Raw genomic sequence first — 22252 nt, 5'->3', positions numbered from 1 at the left:
TTATCTCTTCTCTCCTCTTCATCAGCTCTTCTCTCTCCTCTCTTCATTAACTCTTCTCTCCTTTTCATCAACTCTTCTCTCCTCGTCATTATCTCTTCTCTCTCCTCTCTTCATTAACTCTTCTCTCCTCTTCATCAGCTCTTCTCTCTCCTCTCTTCATTATCTCTTCTCTCTCCTCTCTTCATCAGCTCTTCTCTCTCCTCTCTTCGTTAACTCGTCTCTCCTCTTCTTCAGCTCTTCTCTCTCCTCTATTCATTAACTCTTCTCTCCTCTCTTCATTATCTCTTCTCTGTCCTCTCTTCATTATCTCTTCTCTCCTCTTCATCAGCTCTTCTCTCTCCTCTCTTCATTAACTCTTCTCTCCTTTTCATCAACTCTTCTCTCCTCATCATTATCTCTTCTCTCTCCTCTCTTCATTAACTCTTCTCTCCTCTTCATCAGCTCTTCTCTCTCCTCTCTTCATTATCTCTTCTCTCTCCTCTCTTCATTAACTCTTCTCTCCTCTTCATCAGCTCTTCTCTCTCCTCTCTTCGTGATCTCTTCTCTCCTCTCTTCATGATCTCTTCTCTCTCCTCTCTTCATGATCTCTTCTCTCTCCTATCTTCATTATCTCTTCTCTCTCCTCTCTTCATTAACTCTTCTCTCCTCTTCATCAGCTCTTCTCTCTCCTCTCTTCATTATCTCTTCTCTCTCCTCTCTTCATTATCTCTTCTCTCTCCTCTCTTCATTAACTCTTCTCCCCTCTTCATCAGCTCTTCTCTCTCCTCTCTTCATTAACTCTTCTCTCCTCTTCATTAACTCTTCTCTCCTCTTCATTATCTCTTCTCTCTCCTCTCTTCATCAGCTCTTCTCTCTCCTCTCTTCGTTAACTCGTCTCTCCTCTTCTTCAGCTCTTCTCTCCTCTTCATCAGCTCTTCTCTCTCCTCTCTTCGTGATCTCTTCTCTCCTCTCTTCATGATCTCTTCTCTATCCTCTCTTCATGATCTCTTCTCTCTCCTATCTTCATTATCTCTTCTCTCTCCTCTCTTCATTAACTCTTCTCTCCTCTTCATCAGCTCTTCTCTCTCCTCTCTTCATTATCTCTTCTCTCTCCTCTCTTCATTATCTCTTCTCTCTCCTCTCTTCATTAACTCTTCTCCCCTCTTCATCAGCTCTTCTCTCTCCTCTCTTCATTAACTCTTCTCTCCTCTTCATTAACTCTTCTCTCCTATTCATTATCTCTTCTCTCTCCTCTCTTCATCAGCTCTTCTCTCTCCTCTCTTCGTTAACTCGTCTCTCCTCTTCTTCAGCTCTTCTCTCTCCTCTCTTCAGTAACTCTTCTCTCCTCTCTTCATTATCTCTTCTCTGTCCTCTCTTCATTATCTCTTCTCTCCTCTTCATCAGCTCTTCTCTCTCCTCTCTTCATTAACTCTTCTCTCCTTTTCATCAACTCTTCTCTCCTCGTCATTATCTCTTCTCTCTCCTCTCTTCATTAACTCTTCTCTCCTCTTCATCAGCTCTTCTCTCTCCTCTCTTCATTATCTCTTCTCTCTCCTCTCTTCATTAACTCTTCTCTCCTCTTCATCAGCTCTTCTCTCTCCTCTCTTCGTGATCTCTTCTCTCCTCTCTTCATGATCTCTTCTCTCTCCTCTCTTCATGATCTCTTCTCTCTCCTATCTTCATTATCTCTTCTCTCTCCTCTCTTCATTATCTCTTCTCTCTCCTCTCTTCATTAACTCTTCTCTCCCCTTCATTAACTCTTCTCTCCTCTTCATGATCTCTTCTCTCCTCTTAGAGACAGACAGTAGGCCTATCAGGGGAGTCATAATAACCATCCTGCCTGGTTTCTGAAGGTGATAAATGTCTCATATTTATTATCACTCATTCATTTATGAACCTATACCAACGGCGGAGATCGCCATGCTTAGGACTGGCCTTGAAGTATTTTTGATTGGTGATGACGATCAACATCATCATCTTCAACTTCATATCTTCATCCAATATCCCTCTCTGAATCATCCTCCAGCCAACTGCATGTCCTTTCTACTAGGTCACAGGTCACATATTTCACAGCAGGCTGTTTGATGAGTCGACATTGGTGACAGTGTGTCCCAAACTAGAGATGTTCTCTGGTACAGGGAGTAGCAGCAGAGGGGATGGGTTTCAATCCTCTACATACCAGAACGCAGATCAGAGCCCTTCAGAAAGAGAGTCCAGGGTTCTGACTACATACCAGAATCTACATCTGATCCCTTCCCACAGAGTGACCCAGTACCCCCTCCTTCACCCTAAACCTTCCCACAGAGTGACCCAGTACCCCCTCCTTCACCCTAAACCTTCCCACAGAGTGACCCAGTACCCCCTCCTTCACCCTAAACTTTCCCACAGAGTGACCCAGTACCCCTCCTTCACCCTAAACCTTCCCACAGAGTGACCCAGTACCCCCTCCTTCACCCTAAACCTTCCCACAGAGTGACCCAGTACCCCCTCCTTCACCCTAAACCTTCCCACAGAGTGACCCAGTACCCCCTCCTTCACCCTAAACCTTCCCACAGAGTGACCCAGTACCCCTCCTTCACCCTAAACCTTCCCACAGAGTGACCCAGTACCCCCTCCTTCACCCTAAACCTTCCCACAGAGTGACCCAGTACCCCTCCTTCACCCTAAACTTTCCCACAGAGTGACCCAGTACCCCCTCCTTCACCCTAAACCTTCCCACAGAGTGACCCAGTACCCCCTCCTTCACCCCAAACCTTCCCACAGAGTGACCCAGTACCCCCTCCTTCACCCCAAACCTTCCCACAGAGTGACCCAGTACCCCCTCCTTCACCCCAAACTTTCCCACAGAGTGACCCAGTACCCCCTCCTTCACCCTAAACTTTCCCACAGAGTGACCCAGTACCCCCTCCTTCACCCTAGACCCTCCCACAGAGTGACCCAGTAGCCCCTCCTTCACCCTAAACCTTCCCACAGTGACCCAGTAACCCCTCCTTCACCCTAAACCTTCCCACAGAGTGACCCAGTACCCCCTCCTTCACCCTAAACCTTCCCACAGAGTGACCCAGTACCCCCTCCTTCACCCTAAACCTTCCCACAGAGTGACCCAGTAGCCCCTCCTTCACCCTAAACCTTCCCACAGTGACCCAGTAACCCCTCCTTCACCCTAAACCTTCCCACAGAGTGACCCAGTACCCCCTCCTTCACCCTAAACCTTCCCACAGAGTGACGCAGTACCCCCTCCTTCACCCTAAACCTTCCCACAGAGTGACCCAGTACCCCCTCCTTCACCCTAAACCTTCCCACAGTGACCCAGTACCCCTCCTTCACCCTAAACCTTCCCACAGAGTGACCCAGTACCCCCTCCTTCACCCTAAACCTTCCCACAGAGTGACCCAGTACCCCTCCTTCACCCTAAACCTTCCCACAGAGTGACCCAGTACCCCTCCTTCACCCTAAACCTTCCCACAGAGTGACCCAGTACCCCTCCTTCATCCTAAACTTTCCCACAGAGTGACCCAGTACCCCCTCCTTCACCCTAAACCTTCCCACAGAGTGACCCAGTACCCCTCCTTCACTCCAAACCTTCCCACAGAGTGACCCAGTACCCCCTCCTTCACCCTAAACTTTCCCACAGAGTGACCCAGTACCCCCTCCTTCACCCCAAACCTTCCCACAGAGTGACCCAGTACCCCCTCCTTCACCCTAAACCCTCCCACAGAGTGACCCAGTACCCCCTCCTTCACCCCAAACCTTCCCACAGAGTGACCCAGTACCCCCTCCTTCACCCTAAACCCTCCCACAGAGTGACCCAGTACCCCCTCCTTCACCCTAAACCTTCCCACAGAGTGACGCAGTACCCCCTCCTTCACCCTAAACTTTCCCACAGAGTGACCCAGTAGCCCCTCCTTCACCCTAAACCTTCCCACAGTGACCCAGTAACCCCTCCTTCACCCTAAACCTTCCCACAGTGACCCAGTACCCCTCCTTCACCCTAAACCTTCCCACAGAGTGACGCAGTACCCCCTCCTTCACCCTAAACCCTCCCACAGAGTGACCCAGTACCCCCTCCTTCACCCTAAACCTTCCCACAGAGTGACCCAGTACCCCTCCTTCACCCTAAACCTTCCCACAGAGTGACCCAGTACCCCCTCCTTCACCCTAAACCTTCCCACAGAGTGACCCAGTACCCCCTCCTTCACCCTAAACCTTCCCACAGAGTGACCCAGTACCCCTCCTTCACCCTAAACCTTCCCACAGAGTGACCCAGTACCCCTCCTTCACCCTAAACCTTCCCACAGAGTGACCCAGTACCCCCTCCTTCACCCTAAACCTTCCCACAGAGTGACCCAGTACCCCTCCTTCACCCTAAACCTTCCCACAGAGTGACCCAGTACCCCCTCCTTCACCCTAAACCTTCCCACAGAGTGACCCAGTACACCCTCCTTCACCCTAAACCTTCCCACAGAGTAACCTAGTACCCCCTCCTTCACCCTAAACCCACCCCTAAACCTCACCTCCGTGATGGGCTCAGTCCCAATCCCCTGCTAATGCACCTTATTGAGGTTGTATTGACGTTGTAAAGCGGTTGTATTGACGTTGTAAAGCGGTTGTATTGACGTTGTAAAGAGGTTGTAAAGAGGTTGTATTGAGGATTAATGTGAGGGGGAGTGTGGGAACGGTACTAGGTTATGCAACAGGGAAACTGCAGACTAGGATGGTGTTCATTTGGAACAATGCCAACACTTTTACTGTAGTATTGGACAAATGATAAGCAGCAATACATCACCCGTGCTTCTGAAAATGGCCGACAATCTGTGGAACAATGGTTAGGTTGCTGTGCTAAGAAGGTGTCACAGAGATCCCATTCAATTAGATGAGTTGTAGTATGTCATTCTATGGAAGGTGTGGCCTGGCTGTCCTGGGCTCAAGTGACATGGCTGTCATTTTCTGTCAGATCACAGTCTGTGTTCTAGCTGTCTGCCAGGAGGATGTTACTTTAGTTTCCACACTGATGTTTTTGAGATAGAAAACCCTCAGGCATAGCTGTTTATGTATTACCTCATCTACATTCTGTCTTTGTACTGCGTGTGTGTGTGTGTGTGTGTGTGTGTGTGTGTGTGTGTGTGTGTGTGTGTGTGTGTGTGTGTGTGTGTGTGTGTGTGTGTGTGTGTGTGTGTGTGTGTGTGTGTGTGTGTGTGTGTGTGTGTGTGTGTACTATGCGTGTTACCTCATCCCCACAAGGTGTTAAAAGGTCAGGGAGTATTCCTGAAACATCACATCTCTCTCTGTTTCTCTCCTTCCCTTCTTTTTCAGAGAAAAGAAGGCAGGAAACCCTAGCCATCAGTGCCTGTGAAAGAGAGGAACTCACTTTGTTTTATTAAACGAGTGGAAAAAGGAATGAGGTTTCCAGCGGGCGTGTCCAGGGAGTGATGTCATGGGGATCTGTGTATTGTGTTGTTGCCATGGTTAATGTATTATTTCCATGCTGAGAGAGAGAGAGAGAGAGAGAGAGAGAGAGAGAGAGAGAGAGAGAGAGAGAGAGAGAGAGAGAGAGAGAGAGAGAGAGAGAGAGAGAGAGCGAGAGAGAGAGAGAGAGAGAGAGAGAGAGAGAGAGAGAGAGAGAGAGAGAGAGAGAGAGAGAGAGAGAGAGAGAGAGAGAGAGAGAGAATCACATGAAAATGTTTAATCTCGGTTAGATTCTGTTGGTCAATCTGTGTAGTGTGTGTAATGCTGTCAGTCACTCTGTGTACTGTGTGTGATGCTGTCAGTCACTCTGTGTACTGTGTGTGATGCTGTCAGTCACTCTGTGTACTGTGTGTGATGCTGTCAGTCACTCTGTGTAGTGTGTGTGATGCTGTCAGTCACTCTGTGTAGTGTGTGTGATGCTGTCAGTCACTCTGTGTACTGTGTGTGATGCTGTCAGTCACTCTGTGTAGTGTGTGTGATGGCTTTTCATGCTGTGCTCATGGAGGTGAAATGTGTAGAATTTCCACACACATAAACACATGCTGAGAGATGCAGACACCCCCACACTCTCTCTGTGTCTCAGTGATGTGTTGCTGGCAGCCACAGTGGTTCATGAAAACAAGACGTGTAGAAAAGGCTCTTGGTAACACAGGTGTTCCTCTCACTTGTTCCAGACTGTGAGATAGAGCTGGTGTTATCAACTGTGTCCATTCCTCTTCTCTGGACCTCTCTTCATGGATTCCAGCTAGAGTTATCCATCTGTACCACACTCTCAGGCATTTCAGCTAGAGTTATCCATCTGTACCACCCTCTCAGGCATTTCAGCTAGAGTTATCCATCTGTACCACCCTCTCAGGCATTTCAGCTAGAGTTATCCATCTGTACCATCCTCTCGGGCATTTCAGCTAGAGTTATCCATCTGTACCACCCTCTCAGGCATTTCAGCTAGAGTTATCCATCTGTACCACCCTCTCAGGCATTTCAGCTAGAGTTATCCATCTGTACCACACTCTCAGGCATTTCAGCTAGAGTTATCCATCTGTACCACCCTCTCAGGCATTTCAGCTAGAGTTATCCATCTGTACCACCCTCTCAGGCATTTCAGCTAGAGTTATCCATATGTACCACCCTCTCAGGCATTTCAGCTAGAGTTATCCATCTGTACCACCCTCTCAGGCATTTCAGCTAGAGTTATCCATCTGTACCACCCTCTCAGGCATTTCAGCTAGAGTTATCCATCTGTACCACCCTCTCAGGCATTTCAGCTAGAGTTATCCATATGTACCACCCTCTCAGGCATTTCAGCTAGTTATCCATCTGGACCACCCTCTCAGGCATTTCAGCTAGAGTTATCCATCTGTACCATCCTCTCGGGCATTTCAGCTAGAGTTATCCATCTGTACCACCCTCTGTACCACCCATACCTAAATGTTGGTTAACCCATTCAATTGTTGGAAGTATATATAGAATGTGATCGTTCTTTTTTATACAGCAATGCTTATTTTGACAAATGTAAACAAAACACACTGCTATCTTTGATTCGATGTCTCATTGTGTTCCCCTCTCTCTTTCCCCATGCAGTGTGTGGCGTTGACCTGGCCCAGGGGGGGTTCTTTGTGCGTCAGGGGGAGTACATCTGCACCCTGGACTACCAGCGGATGTACGGCACGCGCTGCTTCAGCTGTGAGGAGTTCATCGAGGGAGAGGTGGTGTCGGCGCTGGGAAAGACCTACCATCCACGCTGCTTCGTCTGCGTCACCTGCAAGTAAGGGAGAAGGGACCCACACACACACACAGGCACACACACACACACACACAGGCACACACACACACACACACACACACACACACACACACACACACACACACACACACACACACACACACACACACACACACACACACACACACACACACACACACACCTAAGGGACTATCAGATGCACAGACAGATGGGTGCCCACATTAAAATGTGCATCTGGATGTTTTGAAGACTGTCAATACTGTAGTTTGACCTGGAATCCCCTAAAGCATTCAAATGGAATACTGTGTGTACGTGTATATGTGTGTGTGTGTGATCTATAAGCCAGTGTTAGCTATGTGTGTGTGTGTGAAGGTGTTGTTGTTGATCTCTCTCTCTCTTTCTCTCTCTCTCTCTCTCTCTCTCTCTCTCTCTCTCTCTCTCTCTCTCTCTCTCTCTCTCTCTCTCTCTCTCTCTCTTTCTCCCTGATTCTCTCTCTCTCTCTCTCTCTCTCTCTCTCGTTCTCTTTCTCCCTCTCTCCCTGATTCTCTCTCTCTCTCTCCCTCTCTCCCTGATTCTCTCTCTCTCTATCTCTCTCTTTCTCCCTGATTCTCTCTCTCTCTCTCTTTCTCCCTCTCTCCCTGATTCTCTCTCTCTCTCTCTCTTTCTCCCTGATTCTCTCTCTCTCTCTCTCTCTCTCTTTCTCCCTCTCTCCCTGATTCTCTCTCTTTCTCCCTGATTCTCTCTCTCTCTCTCTTTCTCTCTCTCTTTCTCTCTCTTTCTCCCTCTCTCCTTGATTCTCTCTCTCTCTCTCTTTCTCCCTGATTGTCTCTCTCTCTCTCCCTCTCTCTCTCTCTCTCTCTCTGTCTCTCTCTCCCTCTCTCTCTCTCTCCCTGTGTGGTGTATGATGTATGTTAGTCTCCATCTCCAACACTGCTGTATCTGTCACTGTGTCCGTTCTTCTAGGGTAGATTGATAATCTGTAATGTGACCTCTTACATTTAGGAGTTTAGGATGTCATAAAGGCTGAGAGGAAGGGATGGAGAGGGGGGAGGATGAGTCACACTGTCCTGACTCCTGTAGAGGTTGTTGTGCGGTCTGTCCCTTGGCAAGAGCATAGTGTTAATTAAACTGTGTGTGTGGTTAGTTGCATTGGTATCTACATGTGTGTGTTTCTCTGTGGGGAGGAGGAGGGGAGTCTCTAGTCATCACACTATCTCTAGTCATCACACTATCTCTAGTCATCACACTATCTCTAGTCATCACACTATCTCTAGTCATCACACTATCTCTAGTCATCACACTATCTCTAGTCATCACACTATCTCTAGTCATCACACTATCTCTAGTCATCACACTATCTCTAGTCATCACACTATCTCTAGTCATCACACTATCTCTAGTCATCACACTATCTCTAGTCATCACACTATCTCTAGTCATCACACTATCTCTAGTCATCACACATTCACCATCTATCTAGTTCTCTCTCTGTATCTCGAGTCATCACACTGGGTCAGTGTGGATGGGACCATGTTCTTGTTCGTATATGTAATTTACGACTCATTAGTTTGGTGTGTGTGTGTTTGTGTGTGCGTCTGTGTGTGTTTGTGTGTGTGTGTGTGTCTGTGTGTGTATCTGTGCCTGTGTGTGCGTGCGTGTTTGTCCCTACTCTTGAACCTGAGCAGCCTGGCTGTGACAGTGACCATATCAGATCCAGTGGGACTAACGTAGAGCATTAGGTGATAAACATAGCATGATAACAACTCCCATCTTTCACACTAATATCAGCCAAGACAATATGGAATCATCTCTGCTCTATTCTACTGAACCCGCTGCCAGTCTGGTAGTGGGATACTCTCTCTTCAGTGCTGCAGTACAGTTTGGTGTAATGGAGTCTTCCCTAATGCTGCTCACCTAAAGGCATTGATACATTTATGCATGGTCAATGTGGGGGTTATTTATTCACGGTGATAGATTGCACATGATCTAATACCGTGAGAATTTAGTTGAAAAGGATAAGGTCTTCGTCAGTGGCCCTCGTCAGTGGCCCTCGTCAGTGGCCTTCATCAGAACTAATTTTCTTTATCAATGTTGGCCCCAAAAAATTGTTGCACCTCGAATCACGTTGGTTGTCCGCCCTTCACATCTTACCCTGGAAATGTCAGCCATAGACATCATCGCCTGCAGTCTTACTCACAGAAAACAGTAAAAGATGTTCAGAGGTTAATGATGACTAGTTGTTGTGAACTGACCGCGTCTTGTGTTGCGTTTTGATTGACAGACAGCCGTTCCCTGCCGGTGACCGTGTGACTTTTAACGGTAAAGAGTGTGTCTGCCAAAACTGTACACAGCCCCAGTCTGCCAACAGCCCTGCTCCCATACAGGCTGTCCACAGTAAGTTACCCTACATACACTCATGTTCTGTCTCTCTGTCTCACGTCATCATTCTATACAGTATAATATCAGTCCACCTCCTTCTCTCGCTTCACATCCTGATACATCTCTCTATTTCTCTCTCTCTCTCTCTCTCTCTCTCTCTCTCTCTCTCTCTCTCTCTCTCTCTCTCTCTCTCTCTCTCTCTCTCTCTCTCTCTCTCTCTCTCTCTCACCCCTCCTCTCTCCCTGTAGACTGCTGTGGCTGTGGGAAGGAGTTTAAGAATGAGCAGTCTCTTGTAGCGCTGGATAAACACTGGCACCTGGGCTGCTTCAAGTGTAAGGTGTGCAACAAGGTGCTCAACGCCGAGTACATCAGCAAGTGAGTCTCTCATAGCCCTCAACACCACAGCACCTCAACACCACAACACCTCCTCAACACCACCTCAACAACACAGCACCTCAACACCACAACACCTCCTCAACACCACATCAACACCACATCAACACCACATCAACACCACATCAACACCTCAACACCACATCAACACCACATCAACACCACCTCAACAACACAACACCTCCTCAACACCTCAACACCACAACACCACAACAACTCGACACCACATCAACATCACCTCAACACCACCTCAACACCCAGTTCCCAGATGCCTTAACATCACGTAGCACACTACTACTGAGCCTTATGGGCCCTGGGCCTTATCAAAAGTAGTGCACTATATAGATCACATCACTCACCTGTAACCAGACAGATCACATCACTCACCTGTATCCAGATAACTCAGATCACGTCACTCACCTGCATCCAGATAACTCAGATCACATCACTCACCTGCATCCAGATAACTCAGATCACATCACTCACCTGCATCCAGATAACTCAGATCACGTCACTCACCTGCATCCAGATAACTCAGATCATGTCACTCACCTGTAACCAGACAGATCACATCACTCACCTGTATCCAGATAACTCAGATCACATCACTCACCTGTATCCAGATAACTCAGATCACATCACTCACCTGTAACCAGGTAACTCAGATCACATTACTCACCTGTAACCAGGTAACTCAGATCACATCACTCACCTGTATCCAGATAACTCAGATCACATCACTCACCTGTAACCAGGTAACTCAGATCACATTACTCACCTGTAACCAGGTAACTCAGATCACATTACTCACCTGTAACCAGGTAACTCAGATCACATCACTCACCTGTATCCAGATAACTCAGATCACATCACTCACCTGTAACCAGATAACTCAGATCACATCACTCACCTGTAACCAGGTAACTCAGATCACATTACTCACCTGTAACCAGGTAACTCAGATCACATTACTCACCTGTAACCAGGTAACTCAGATCACATCACTCACCTGTAACCAGGTAACTCAGATCACATCACTCACCTGTAACCAGATAACTCAGATCACATTACTCACCTGTAACCAGGTAACTCAGATCACATTACTCACCTGTAACCAGGTAACTCAGATCACATTACTCACCTGTAACCAGGTAACTCAGATCACATTACTCACCTGTAACCAGGTAACTCAGATCACATTACTCACCTGTAACCAGGTAACTCAGATCACATTACTCACCTGTAACCAGGTAACTCAGATCACATTACTCACCTGTAACCAGGTAACTCAGATCACATCACTCACCTGTAACCAGGTAACTCAGATCACATTACTCACCTGTAACCAGGTAACTCAGATGTGAAAATAATTTTGGACATTTTGAATCTGGTCGTGTCACTGTCTCTCTTTCTCTGATATCACCTGTCAGAAGTGTCAGAATGTCACAGAGTATGTATTAAAAGCTGCCTGTGATCTCTGGTGTGTGTGTGTGTGTGTGTGTGTGTGTGTGTGTGTGTGTGTGTGTGTGTGTGTGTGTGTGTGTGTGTGTGTGTGTGTGTGGTGTGTGTGTGTGTGTGTGTGTGTGTGTGTGTGTGGTGTGTGTGTGTGTGTGTGTGTGGTGTGTGTGGTGTGTGTGTTGTACTAGGGATGGGATCCCCTACTGCGAGGTGGACTACCATGCCATGTACGGTATCCAGTGTGACAGCTGCAAGAAGTACATCACTGGGAAAGTACTGGAGGTAGGACGCTTTATAACACCTATATGTCACTCCTGTCTATGGATGGAGTGATGGATGATTGAGGTATATGAGGCAGAGCTATGTCTTCAAAGTGGAAACATTTCGAGATTGACACAACAAAAGGTCCCCATGGTCTTGCCACTCTTAGATGTATACATTAGCAGTAACCATCTTTGTTTACATGCTTTTACAATCTGACTTGTGGGGCTCAGTCTCCCCTTCACACTCTCTCTCTCTCTCTCTAGCTCTCTCTCTAGCTCTCTCTCGCTCTCTCTCTCGCTCTCTCTCGCTCTCTCTCGCTCTCTCTCTCTCTCTCTCTCTCGCTCTCTCTCACACTCTCTCTCTCTCTCTCTCTCTCTCTCTCTCTCTCTCTCTCTCTCTCTCTCTCTCTCTCTCTCTCGGCGCTCTCTCTCGCTCTCTCTCTCTCGCTCTCTCGGCGCTCTCTCTCTCTCTCTCTCTCGCTCTCTCTCTCGCGCTCTCTCTCTCACGCTCTCTCGCGCTCTCTCTCGCGCGCTCTCTCTCTCGCGCTCTCGCTCTCTCTCTCTCTCGCTCTCTCTCTCTCTCTCTCTCTCTCGCTCTCTCTCTCTCTCTCTCTCTCTCTCTCTCTCTCTCTCTCTCTCTCTCTCTCTCTCTCTCCCCCTCAGGTGGAAGCATAAGACTCATAGGACATGTAATGAGCATATTTGTCTCTTTCATCATAGCATTGCATCATCACACCATGATACACCACATCCAGTTTATATGTTATTTCAGCTACATGCTTCTAGGTCCTACAGGGTCACGTTGGTAGCCTGCGGCCTGCCAGCTTCCATCAGTCAGTCACAACTGAAAGGCAGTGGTGTGTGTGTGTGTGTGTATGTGTGTGTGTGTGTATGTGTGTGTGTGTGTGTGTGTGTGTCTCTGTGTGTGTCTGTGTGTGTGTCTCTGTGTGTGTGTCTGTGTGTCTGTGTGTGTGTCACATAGGTCCGCTGTACAACAATGTGTGATTTCATTGCAGAGGGTCAATGTGGCTTCCTCAAGGCAGTTTAGGTGCGCAGGCTACGCACCAATCCCCACTCTTGTATTAACACACATGAACCACAATTGAAAACAGTGTCAGCAGACAGAGATAGTCAGCTTCTAACCTAGAGAGCTATGATAGAGCTCTGCTATCTATTGCCCTTTAGAACCCAAGCAGATCAAGTCACGGTACATTACAGTTCAACACTGGGTTTAGTTAGGAGGGTCACAGCCCCCAGTCTGTCACCTGTCCTGTCCTGTCCTGTCCTGCACGGTGGACTGTGTGGAGCCTTGCCTAGGATTCCTGCCTGCACTTAAATGTCATGGCATTTAGGATTGATCAAGGAATGGAACCGCAGAGGGACAAGTCAACAGAGGGGCCTTAGTGAGGCAGGAACTGGATGGTTTGAGGATTGTGGTTAAATGGTCTGAATGGTCTGTAAGAACATATGGTTCAAATGGCTCCTGTCAAACGAGTTTAACACTTGGAAGCTTGGATTTAAGTTTCTGTCTGCATTTATGTCCAAATTGAGTTATCGACATAGCCTTGTTCTGTACACTGTCTCCTACATATATAGTGCTCTGAATACCCCGATAAATGTGGTGTTTCCACTAGAGAGAGTGCACAGGATCACAGTAGGGGTGAGGAAGAGGAAGTGGAGGTTTTTATTGATCTGTGTATGGTTGGCTGGTTTGAAGACAGGACAGAGAGAGACACAATGTAATACCAGCTGGTCTCCGTGCATCCAACCACTCCGTTCCACTGCTGTGAGTGTTCTCTCTGTGTGTGTGTGTGTGTGTGTGTGTGTGTGTGTGTGTGTGTGTGTGTGTGTGTGTGTGTGTGTGTGTGTGTGTGTGTGTGTGTGTGTGTGTGTGTGTGTGTGTGTGTGTGTGTGCCTGTGTGTGTGTGTGTGTGCCTGTGTGTGTGTGTGTGTGCCTGTGTGTGTGTGTGTGTGTGTGCCTGTGTGTGCCTGTGTGTGTGTGTGTCAGCCTCGTTGCTCTATTCTGCCTCTCTCACCAAAATCCATTGTGAGACTAAATGGATCACCTCCCCTGCCTCTCAGCCTAGTCCTAAAACTGTGGGGGATAGAAGAACGAGAGGGATAGAGAGAGGAAGGGAGGGAGGGAGAGTGAGAAGGATAGAGAGAGGAAGGGAGGGAGATTGATATAGAGAGAGGAAGGGAGGGAGGGAGAGTGAGATAGAGGGAGAGGAAGGGAGGGAGGGAGAGTGAGAGAGGGAGGGAGGGAGGGAGAGGGAGAGGGAGGGAGAGGAGGGGAGGGAAGGAGAGTGAGATGGATGGAGGGAGAGTGAGATAGAGGGAGGGAGGGAGGGAGGGAGGGAGGGAGGGAGGGAGGGAGGGAGAGTGAGATGGAGGGATGGAGAGTGAGATAGAGGGAGGGAGGGAGGGAGGGAGGGGGGGGGAGGGAGGGAGAGTGAGATGGAGGGAGGAAGGGAGGGAGGGAGATGGAGGGAGGGAGGGAGGGAGATAGAGGGAGGGAGGGAGGGAGGGAGATAGAGATAGAGGAAGGGAGGGAGGATAAGGAGCGGGAAGAAGAAAAGACTTTCCTTGTTTCAATAATAATCCCATTTCAGCCTGTTATCGCTCCAGATCAGCGGTGCAGTGGTGTTTCAAAGGGACCTTCCTCTCTCTCTTTCTCCCTCCCTCCCTCTCACCCTCCACCCCCCTCTCATCCACCCCCCACCCCACTCTGTCCCTCTCTCTCTGTCAGAGGAGTTCCCTACCCACAACACAATAAAAACTCATACAAAACCATAGTTACACAGTAACTAAACACAACACCAAATCCTCCTCCACAGTAACTTAAAACAACACCAAATCCTCCTCCACAGTAACTAAACACAACACCAAATCCTCCTCCACAGTAACTAAAAACAACACCAAATCCTCCTCCACAGTAACTAAACACAACACCAAATCCTCCTCCACAGTAACTAAACACAACACCAAATCCTCCTCCACAGTAACTAAACACAACACCAAATCCTCCTCCACACTAACTAAACACAACAGACTCTGAATACCCCATATACTCATAAACAGATCAATATTGTTAACCAGTTTGTTATAGGCTGTCCCCGAATAACCTGTACTTTAGCCCAAATATAAACAGTTGGGAAGAGAAAACCTCCTCCAAAGCTGAGAACCAAGAAGTGATCAGGCCAATCACCCCGACCAACACGGGACACTGCAAAAACAGATGTGCCAGAGTTTCAGACTCAGCACAGAATAGACACCCCTCCCCAACAGTAGGATCCAGATGTACCAGATGCATGTTGGTGGCTATGCCTCCATGTATTATCCTCCATTGGAGGTCAGCTGTCCTCTTTTCAATCGGTAGTTTGTGAAAAAGAGGCTCTTCAAAAAGCCACATCCCTGGTGGCGTGCCGGCCTTACGGGACTTGACAAGGACTCCCCAAGCCTGCATAACAGACTCATAAAATGGAGTCAGTCCAGACAAATCACCCCCCTCCAGCTTTAAGAGGAGAAGGTGCTTGTCTAAGCCCAAACAGCCCGCTCTCCTCATCAATGTGAAGGCTGTGTCGACCCAGCTAGAACCGTCACTGTACAACAGTCTCTGGGCTGCTTGAAGCCGGAAAGCCATGATCCTGGAAGAAATGTCCACAAGGCCTTGCCCACCCTCGTGCCGTGGCAGGTACAGGGCTGCAGCTTTAATCCAGTGCTGTCCAGACCAGAAGAAATTGACAAAGGTCCTCTGAAGCTCTTGTATCAGATCGATTGACCCAATCACCTCCTGGCTCCCAGCCCTGGGTGGCTGTAAAATCATTAGTCTGTGCCACAGGGTAGAGGCAGCAAGATTATTATCTACCAGCACCCTTCCCCTATAAGACAGCTGGGGTAGCACCCATTTCCACCTTGACAGTCTGGCACACCCATTCTCCGGCACACCCTTTCTCCACTACACCCTCCCAAAACATGACATCATGTAACAACTTAACTTTAAAATACCAGTAAAGTGATGACCTTCGTGGACAGGACAAGTGAATATCAACAGTAACAATATGGTGATCAGAGAAACCCACAGGAGTAATATCACACCTTCCAACCCTACTACAGTAGTGATAAGATACATACAACCTGTCTAACCTTCCAACCCTACTACAGTAGTGATCAGATACATACAACCTGTCTAACCTTCCAACCCTACTACAGTAGTGATCAGATACATACAACCTGTCTAACCTTCCAACCCTACTACAGTAGTGATCAGATACATACAACCTGTCTAACCTTCCAACCCTACTACAGTAGAGATCAGATACATACAACCTGTCTAACCTTCCAACCCTACTACAGTAGTGATCAGATACATACAAGCTGTCTAACCTTGCTGCACTGACACGACCTTCATTAACCTTTAACCATGTGTACTGCCTAACTGTTGCCTTCCTTACTCTCCACACATCAGAAAGCTCAAACTCAGTTAATAGACCAGACAGGAAAGTGGCTGACCGCAGGTGAGGTTCTTCAGCAGTGCGATCAACAGTAAAATCCACTGTACAGTTCCAGTCCCCCCCTAAAACCACACCCCTCTTGGTAACACTGTCTTCAGGTTTCCTTTATTTGATCAAACACAACAAGACGCTCTGTACCCTCATTAGGAGCATAAACATTCCAACAAAACAAACAAAAAACGCATCACATCCACCTTGACCAATAAAACCCGACCCTTGACAATCTCTGTTGTAGATACCACAGTCACCCCTAAGCCTGAGGAAAACAAGATGGCCACCCCAGCACTGAAATTAGTACCATGACTGAGTATACGCTGCCTCTCCCACCACATACCCCAGTCAAGCTCATTAGCCTCATCACTCAGTATTATTACTTCTAATACCCCAGCCCTCTTATTCCTGTCCCTTACTTGACTTTAAACGATAACTCCAAAGTCTGCTCCGGTGAGTCCAAAAACATAAACACCTGTCGCCGAAACGACATAACCTGTTTCAACGCCGGGTGTTTGCAACCCAACGGGACAATCTTAATTGAACTTGCGAACTTCCCAAACCGCAATAGCTCGCGCTCCAATAACTCATTGGGAATAAACGGCGGTACATTTTAAATTGTTACCCTTGTTGACGGAGAAAAAAGCAGCGTAACTTGAATAAACATTCCTTTAAGTACTCCATGCTCAACCATACGATCAACAAGACGCTCTTCTTTAAGAAGTACACCACGCTCAACCATACGATCTACAAGACTCTCTTCTTTAAGAAGTACTCCATGCTCAACCATACGATCTACAAGGCTCTCTTCTTTAAGAAGTACTCCATGCTCAACCATACGATCTACAAGACTCTCTTCTTTAAGAAGTACTCCATGCTCAACCATACGATCTACAAGACTCTCTTCTTTAAGAAGTACTCCATGCTCAACCATACGATCTACAAGACTCTCTTCTTTAAGAAGTACTCCATGCTCAACCATACGATCTACAAGACTCTCTTCTTTAAGAAGTACACCATGCTCAACCATACGATCAACAATACTCTCTTCTTTAAGAAAATCCACCACCGCTTTATTAATCCGTGACGCATAAGCAACATTCTCATATCCTACCTTCTCTCCTACGGCGACCAGAAACTCCTCCACCGTGACAGTAGCTTCAGTAACACACCTAAAGCCGTGCCGAAGGGACAGGGACGGCATCCCCATGTGGGTCGCCATCCCCGCCAAAACCAGGGTAATTTTGACACAAAAAACAATATACTTAATTCTACCACAACAACTAAATAAAAAATAATGATAACCTTAATCATAGGAAGAAAAAAAAGAAGATAGCACCAAGAAAGGGAACGTAAAAGAAAAACCAAGATATATAACTCTACACTCACACAATTCCCAGCATGCACCAAACACTCCCAGCATGCAGAGAGAGAGAGAGAGAGAGAGAGAGAGAGAGAGAGAGAGAGAGAGAGAGAGAGAGAGAGAGAGAGAGAGAGAGAGAGAGAGAGAGAGAGAGAGAGAGAGAGAGAGAGAGAGAGAGAGAGAGAGAGAGAGAGAGAGAGAGAGAGAGAGAGTTAGAGAGTTTGGAAACCTACCAAAAAACAATTAGGCAACAGCAAATTCAATCCCTTTTAGACAACTTCCTGGGTAAAATGTTCCACTGCAATAGTGAAGGTGTAAACTTGGCAGTAGAAAATCTTAACAGTATATTTGACCTCTCAGCTTCCCTATCAAATCTAAAAATCTCAAATAGAAAACCGAAGAAAATGAACAACAATGACAAATGGTTTGATAAAGAATGCAAAAATCTAAGAAATAAATTGAGGAACCTGTCCAACCAAAAACATAGAGACCCGGAAAACCTGAGTCTACGCCTTCACTATGGCGAATCACTAAAACAATACAGAAATACACTACGGAAAAAGAAGGAACAGCACGTCAGAAATCAGCTCAATGTAATTGAAGACTCCATAGACTCTAACCAATTCTGGGAAAATTGGAAAACACTAAACAAACAACAACACGAAGAATTATCTATCCAAAATGGAGATGTATGGGTAAACCACTTCTCCAATCTTTTTGGCTCTATAACAAAGAATAAAGAACAAAAACATATACATGATCAAATACAAATCCTAGAATCAACTATTAAAGACTACCAGAACCCATTGGATTCTCCAATTACCTTGAATGAGTTACAGGACAAAATAAAAACCCTCAAACCCAAAAAGGCCTGTGGTGTTGATGGTATCCTTAATGAAATGATCAAATATACAGACAACAAATTCCAATTGGCTATACTAAAACTCTTTAACATCGTCCTTAGCTCTGGCATCTTCCCCAATATTTGGAACCAAGGACTGATCACCCCAATCCACAAAAGTGGAGACAAATTTGACCCCAATAACTACCGTGGAATATGCGTCAACAGTAACCTTGGGAAAATACTCTGCATTATCATTAACAGCAGACTCGTACATTTCCTCAATGAAAACAATGTACTGAGCAAATGTCAAATTGGCTTTTTACCAAATTACCGTACAACAGACCATGTATTCACCCTACACACCCTAATTGACAACCAAACAAACCAAAACAAAGGCAAAGTCTTCTCATGCTTTGTTGATTTCAAAAAAGCCTTCGACTCAATTTGGCATGAGGGTCTGCTATACAAATTGATGGAAAGTGGTGTTGGGGGTAAAACATACGACATTATAAAATCCATGTACACAAACAACAAGTGTGCGGTTAAAATTGGCAAAAAACACACACATTTCTTCACACAGGGTCGTGGGGTGAGACAGGGATGCAGCTTAAGCCCCACCCTCTTCAACATATATATCAACGAATTGGCGCGGGCACTAGAACAGTCTGCAGCACCCGGTCTCACCCTACTAGAATCCGAAGTCAAATGTCTACTGTTTGCTGATGATCTGGTGCTTCTGTCACCAACCAAGGAGGGCCTACAGCAGCATCTAGATCTTCTGCACAGATTCTGTCAGACCTGGGCCCTGACAGTAAATCTCAGTAAGACCAAAATAATGGTGTTCCAAAAAAGGTCCAGTCACCAGGACCACAAATTCCATCTAGACACCGTTGCCCTAGAGCACACAAAAAACTATACATACCTCGGCCTAAACATCAGCACCACAGGTAACTTCCACAAAGCTGTGAACGATCTGAGAGACAAGGCAAGAAGGGCCTTCTATGCCATCAAAAGGAACATAAATTTCAACATACCAATTAGGATCTGGCTAAAAATACTTGAATCAGTCATAGAGCCCATTGCCCTTTATGGTTGTGAGGTCTGGGGTCCGCTCACCAACCAAGATTTCACAAAATGGGACAAACACCAAATTGAGACTCTGCATGCAGAATTCTGCAAAAATATCCTCCGTGTACAACGTAGAACACCAAATAATGCATGCAGAGCAGAATTAGGCCGATACCCACTAATTATCAAAATCCAGAAAAGAGCCGTTAAATTCTACAACCACCTAAAAGGAAGCGATTCCCAAACCTTCCATAACAAAGCCATCACCTACAGAGAGATGAACCTGGAGAAGAGTCCCCTAAGCAAGCTGGTCCTAGGGCTCTGTTCACAAACACAAACACACCCCACAGAGCCCCAGGACAACAGCACAATTAGACCCAACCAAATCATGAGAAAACAAAAAGATAATTACTTGACACATTGGAAAGAATTAACAAAAAAACAGAGCAAACTAGAATGCTATTTGGCCCTAAACAGAGAGTACACAGTGGCAGAATACCTGACCACTGTGACTGACCCAAACTTAAGGAAAGCTTTGACTATGTACAGACTCAGTGAGCATAGCCTTGCTATTGAGAAAGGCCGCCGTAGGCAGACATGGCTCTCAAGAGAAGACAGGCTATGTGCACACTGCCCACAAAATGAGGTGGAAACTGAGCTGCACTTCCTAACCTCCTGCCCAATGTATGACCATATTAGAGAGACATATTTCCCTCAGATTACACAGATCCACAAAGAATTCGAAAACAAATCCAATTTTGATAAACTCCCATATCTACTGGGTGAAATTCCACAGTGTGCCATCACAGCAGCAAGATTTGTGACCTGTTGCCACAAGAAAAGGGCAACCAGTGAAGAACAAACACCACTGTAAATACAACCCATATTTATGTTTATTTATTTTAACTTGTGTGCTTTAACCATTTGTACATTGTTACAACACTGCATATATATAATATGACATTTGTAATGTCTTTATTGTTTTGAAACTTCTGTATGTGTAATGTTTACTGTTCATTTTTATTGTTTATTTGACTTTTGTATATTACCTACCTCACTTGCTTTGGCAATGTTAACACATGTTTCCCATGCCAATAAAGCCCCTTGAATTGAATTGAATTGAGTTAGAGAGAGAGAGACATCCACACCATGAAATCATCTCATTATAGACATAGGTCATTTCTAGCACCTCCAACAGCTCTGTGGAATTCATCACAGCCTCAGGAATAAGTGAATATCCATCCTTTAGCAGGTCAATGTGAAACCATACGTCTTACTGTGGTGCTAGAGCACATAGACAGCGTTCATTGGTGTCATGTCATCTTCTAGACGTCTTGATTAGTCTCATAAAGGTTTGGATGGTCCTGTAGACATTCTTAGTGATCCAGTAGCCGACCTGCAGTATTGTGGCCTGTACCTCACCACCCCCTTGTGGCGATGTTGGATAACTGCACTTTGTTTTGCGCCTCATCCGACTCCACTTTAATTAGTGATGTTAATTGGAGAAGCTTACAGAATATTACTCTAGGTAAGGGTTAAACCAGCAGCATCAGCAGCCTACTAACCAATAACACAGCCACACGAGGCCTCTGCTTTAGACTTGATATGTTGTTTTGTCTGGTTGTAGGATATTGCTTGTAAAGTGTTTGTAAACCAGCTGTGGATTGTTTTATTTCTGCTATCATTTGTCAGATCTTCAGTATTCTCTCACTGTCGATTTCCTAGGTTGTAACCTCTTGTCTCGATGTCAATGAAGACCTTTTTAACCTTTGTGTGACCTCTGACCTCTTGTCTGTACCAGGCTGGGGAGAAACACTACCACCCCTCATGTGCCCGCTGTGCCAGGTGTGAGCAGATGTTTGGAGAGGGAGAAGAGATGTACCTGCAAGGTAAACTAACCTCTCTTTTCCTCTGTCTCTGTCACCTTCTCTCCATCTCTTTCCCTCTCCCTCTCTCTCTCTCTCTCTCTCTCTCTCTCTCTCTCTCTCTCTCTCTCTCTCTCTCTCTCTCTCTCTCTCTCTCTCTCTCTCTCTCGCTCTCTCTCTCTCTCACATACTATCTCGCTCTCTCCTACTCTCTCTCTCTCTCCTGCTCTCTCTCTATCTCCTTCTCTCTCTCTCTCTCTCTCTCTCTCTCTCTCTCTCTCTCTCTCTCTCTCTCTCTCTCTCTCTCTCTCTCTCTCTCTCTCTCTCTCTCTCACATACTCTCTCTCTCTCTCTCTCTCTCTCTCTCTCTCTCTCTCTCTCTCTCTCTCTCACATACTCTCTCGCTCTCTCCTACTCTCTCTCTCTCCTGCTCTCTCTCTCTCTCCTGCTCTCTCTCTCTCTCTTTTTTTTACTCAGATTAGCACCAACAGCCTTCCATCAACACAGAAACTTATCTCACTAATAGCCCAGCTGCCATAAAGCCATAGAGCTACAGAACATCTGCCCAATGCTAATGAATTGGATTACAGTGTTAATGAATGTATCACCTCACACAACCTCAGCCTTATGAGTCACCTCGTTTATTATTTATTGTTCCTGGAGCACTATTGCTGTAGGTTTGGCCCCAGTCTGTGATTTACAGAAAGCCTGTCTCTCTCTCCCTACAGTTTGCTATTAGCTTCCTTAGACTTGGGCTGGTATTAGCTTATGTCACAGTGACAGGGAGACAGCTGGGGATAGGACAGTCACTGGCGTATTTTGGATCTCTCATCTGCCAAAGTCATGACGCTCTGTCAGGAACAACTGATGCTCTGGGGAAAGACTATGCTTTGTACAGTTTATGACATTTGAAATGAATGCATTT

The 22252-nt window shown here is 46.4% G+C and overlaps 1 protein-coding gene across 1 annotated transcript in view; it reads left to right on the top strand.

Moving 5' to 3' along the window:
* The window catches only part of LOC139534667 (actin-binding LIM protein 2-like), a 93313-nt gene that overhangs the window by 34869 nt on the left and 36192 nt on the right, over positions 1-22252 (top strand). The window contains exons 3-7 of the mRNA XM_071333985.1: positions 7027-7210; positions 9471-9583; positions 9817-9943; positions 11608-11701; positions 21264-21351. Coding sequence (XP_071190086.1) covers positions 7027-7210; positions 9471-9583; positions 9817-9943; positions 11608-11701; positions 21264-21351 — 606 coding nt within the window. The remainder of the gene's footprint in view (positions 1-7026; positions 7211-9470; positions 9584-9816; positions 9944-11607; positions 11702-21263; positions 21352-22252) is intronic.

This window comes from Salvelinus alpinus, chromosome 11 (genome assembly GCF_045679555.1).
Source record: "Salvelinus alpinus chromosome 11, SLU_Salpinus.1, whole genome shotgun sequence".
In the NCBI taxonomy this organism is placed as follows: domain Eukaryota; kingdom Metazoa; phylum Chordata; class Actinopteri; order Salmoniformes; family Salmonidae; genus Salvelinus; species Salvelinus alpinus.
Note: the sequence above shows the minus strand (reverse complement) of the source record. Positions and strands in the feature narration are given on the sequence as shown.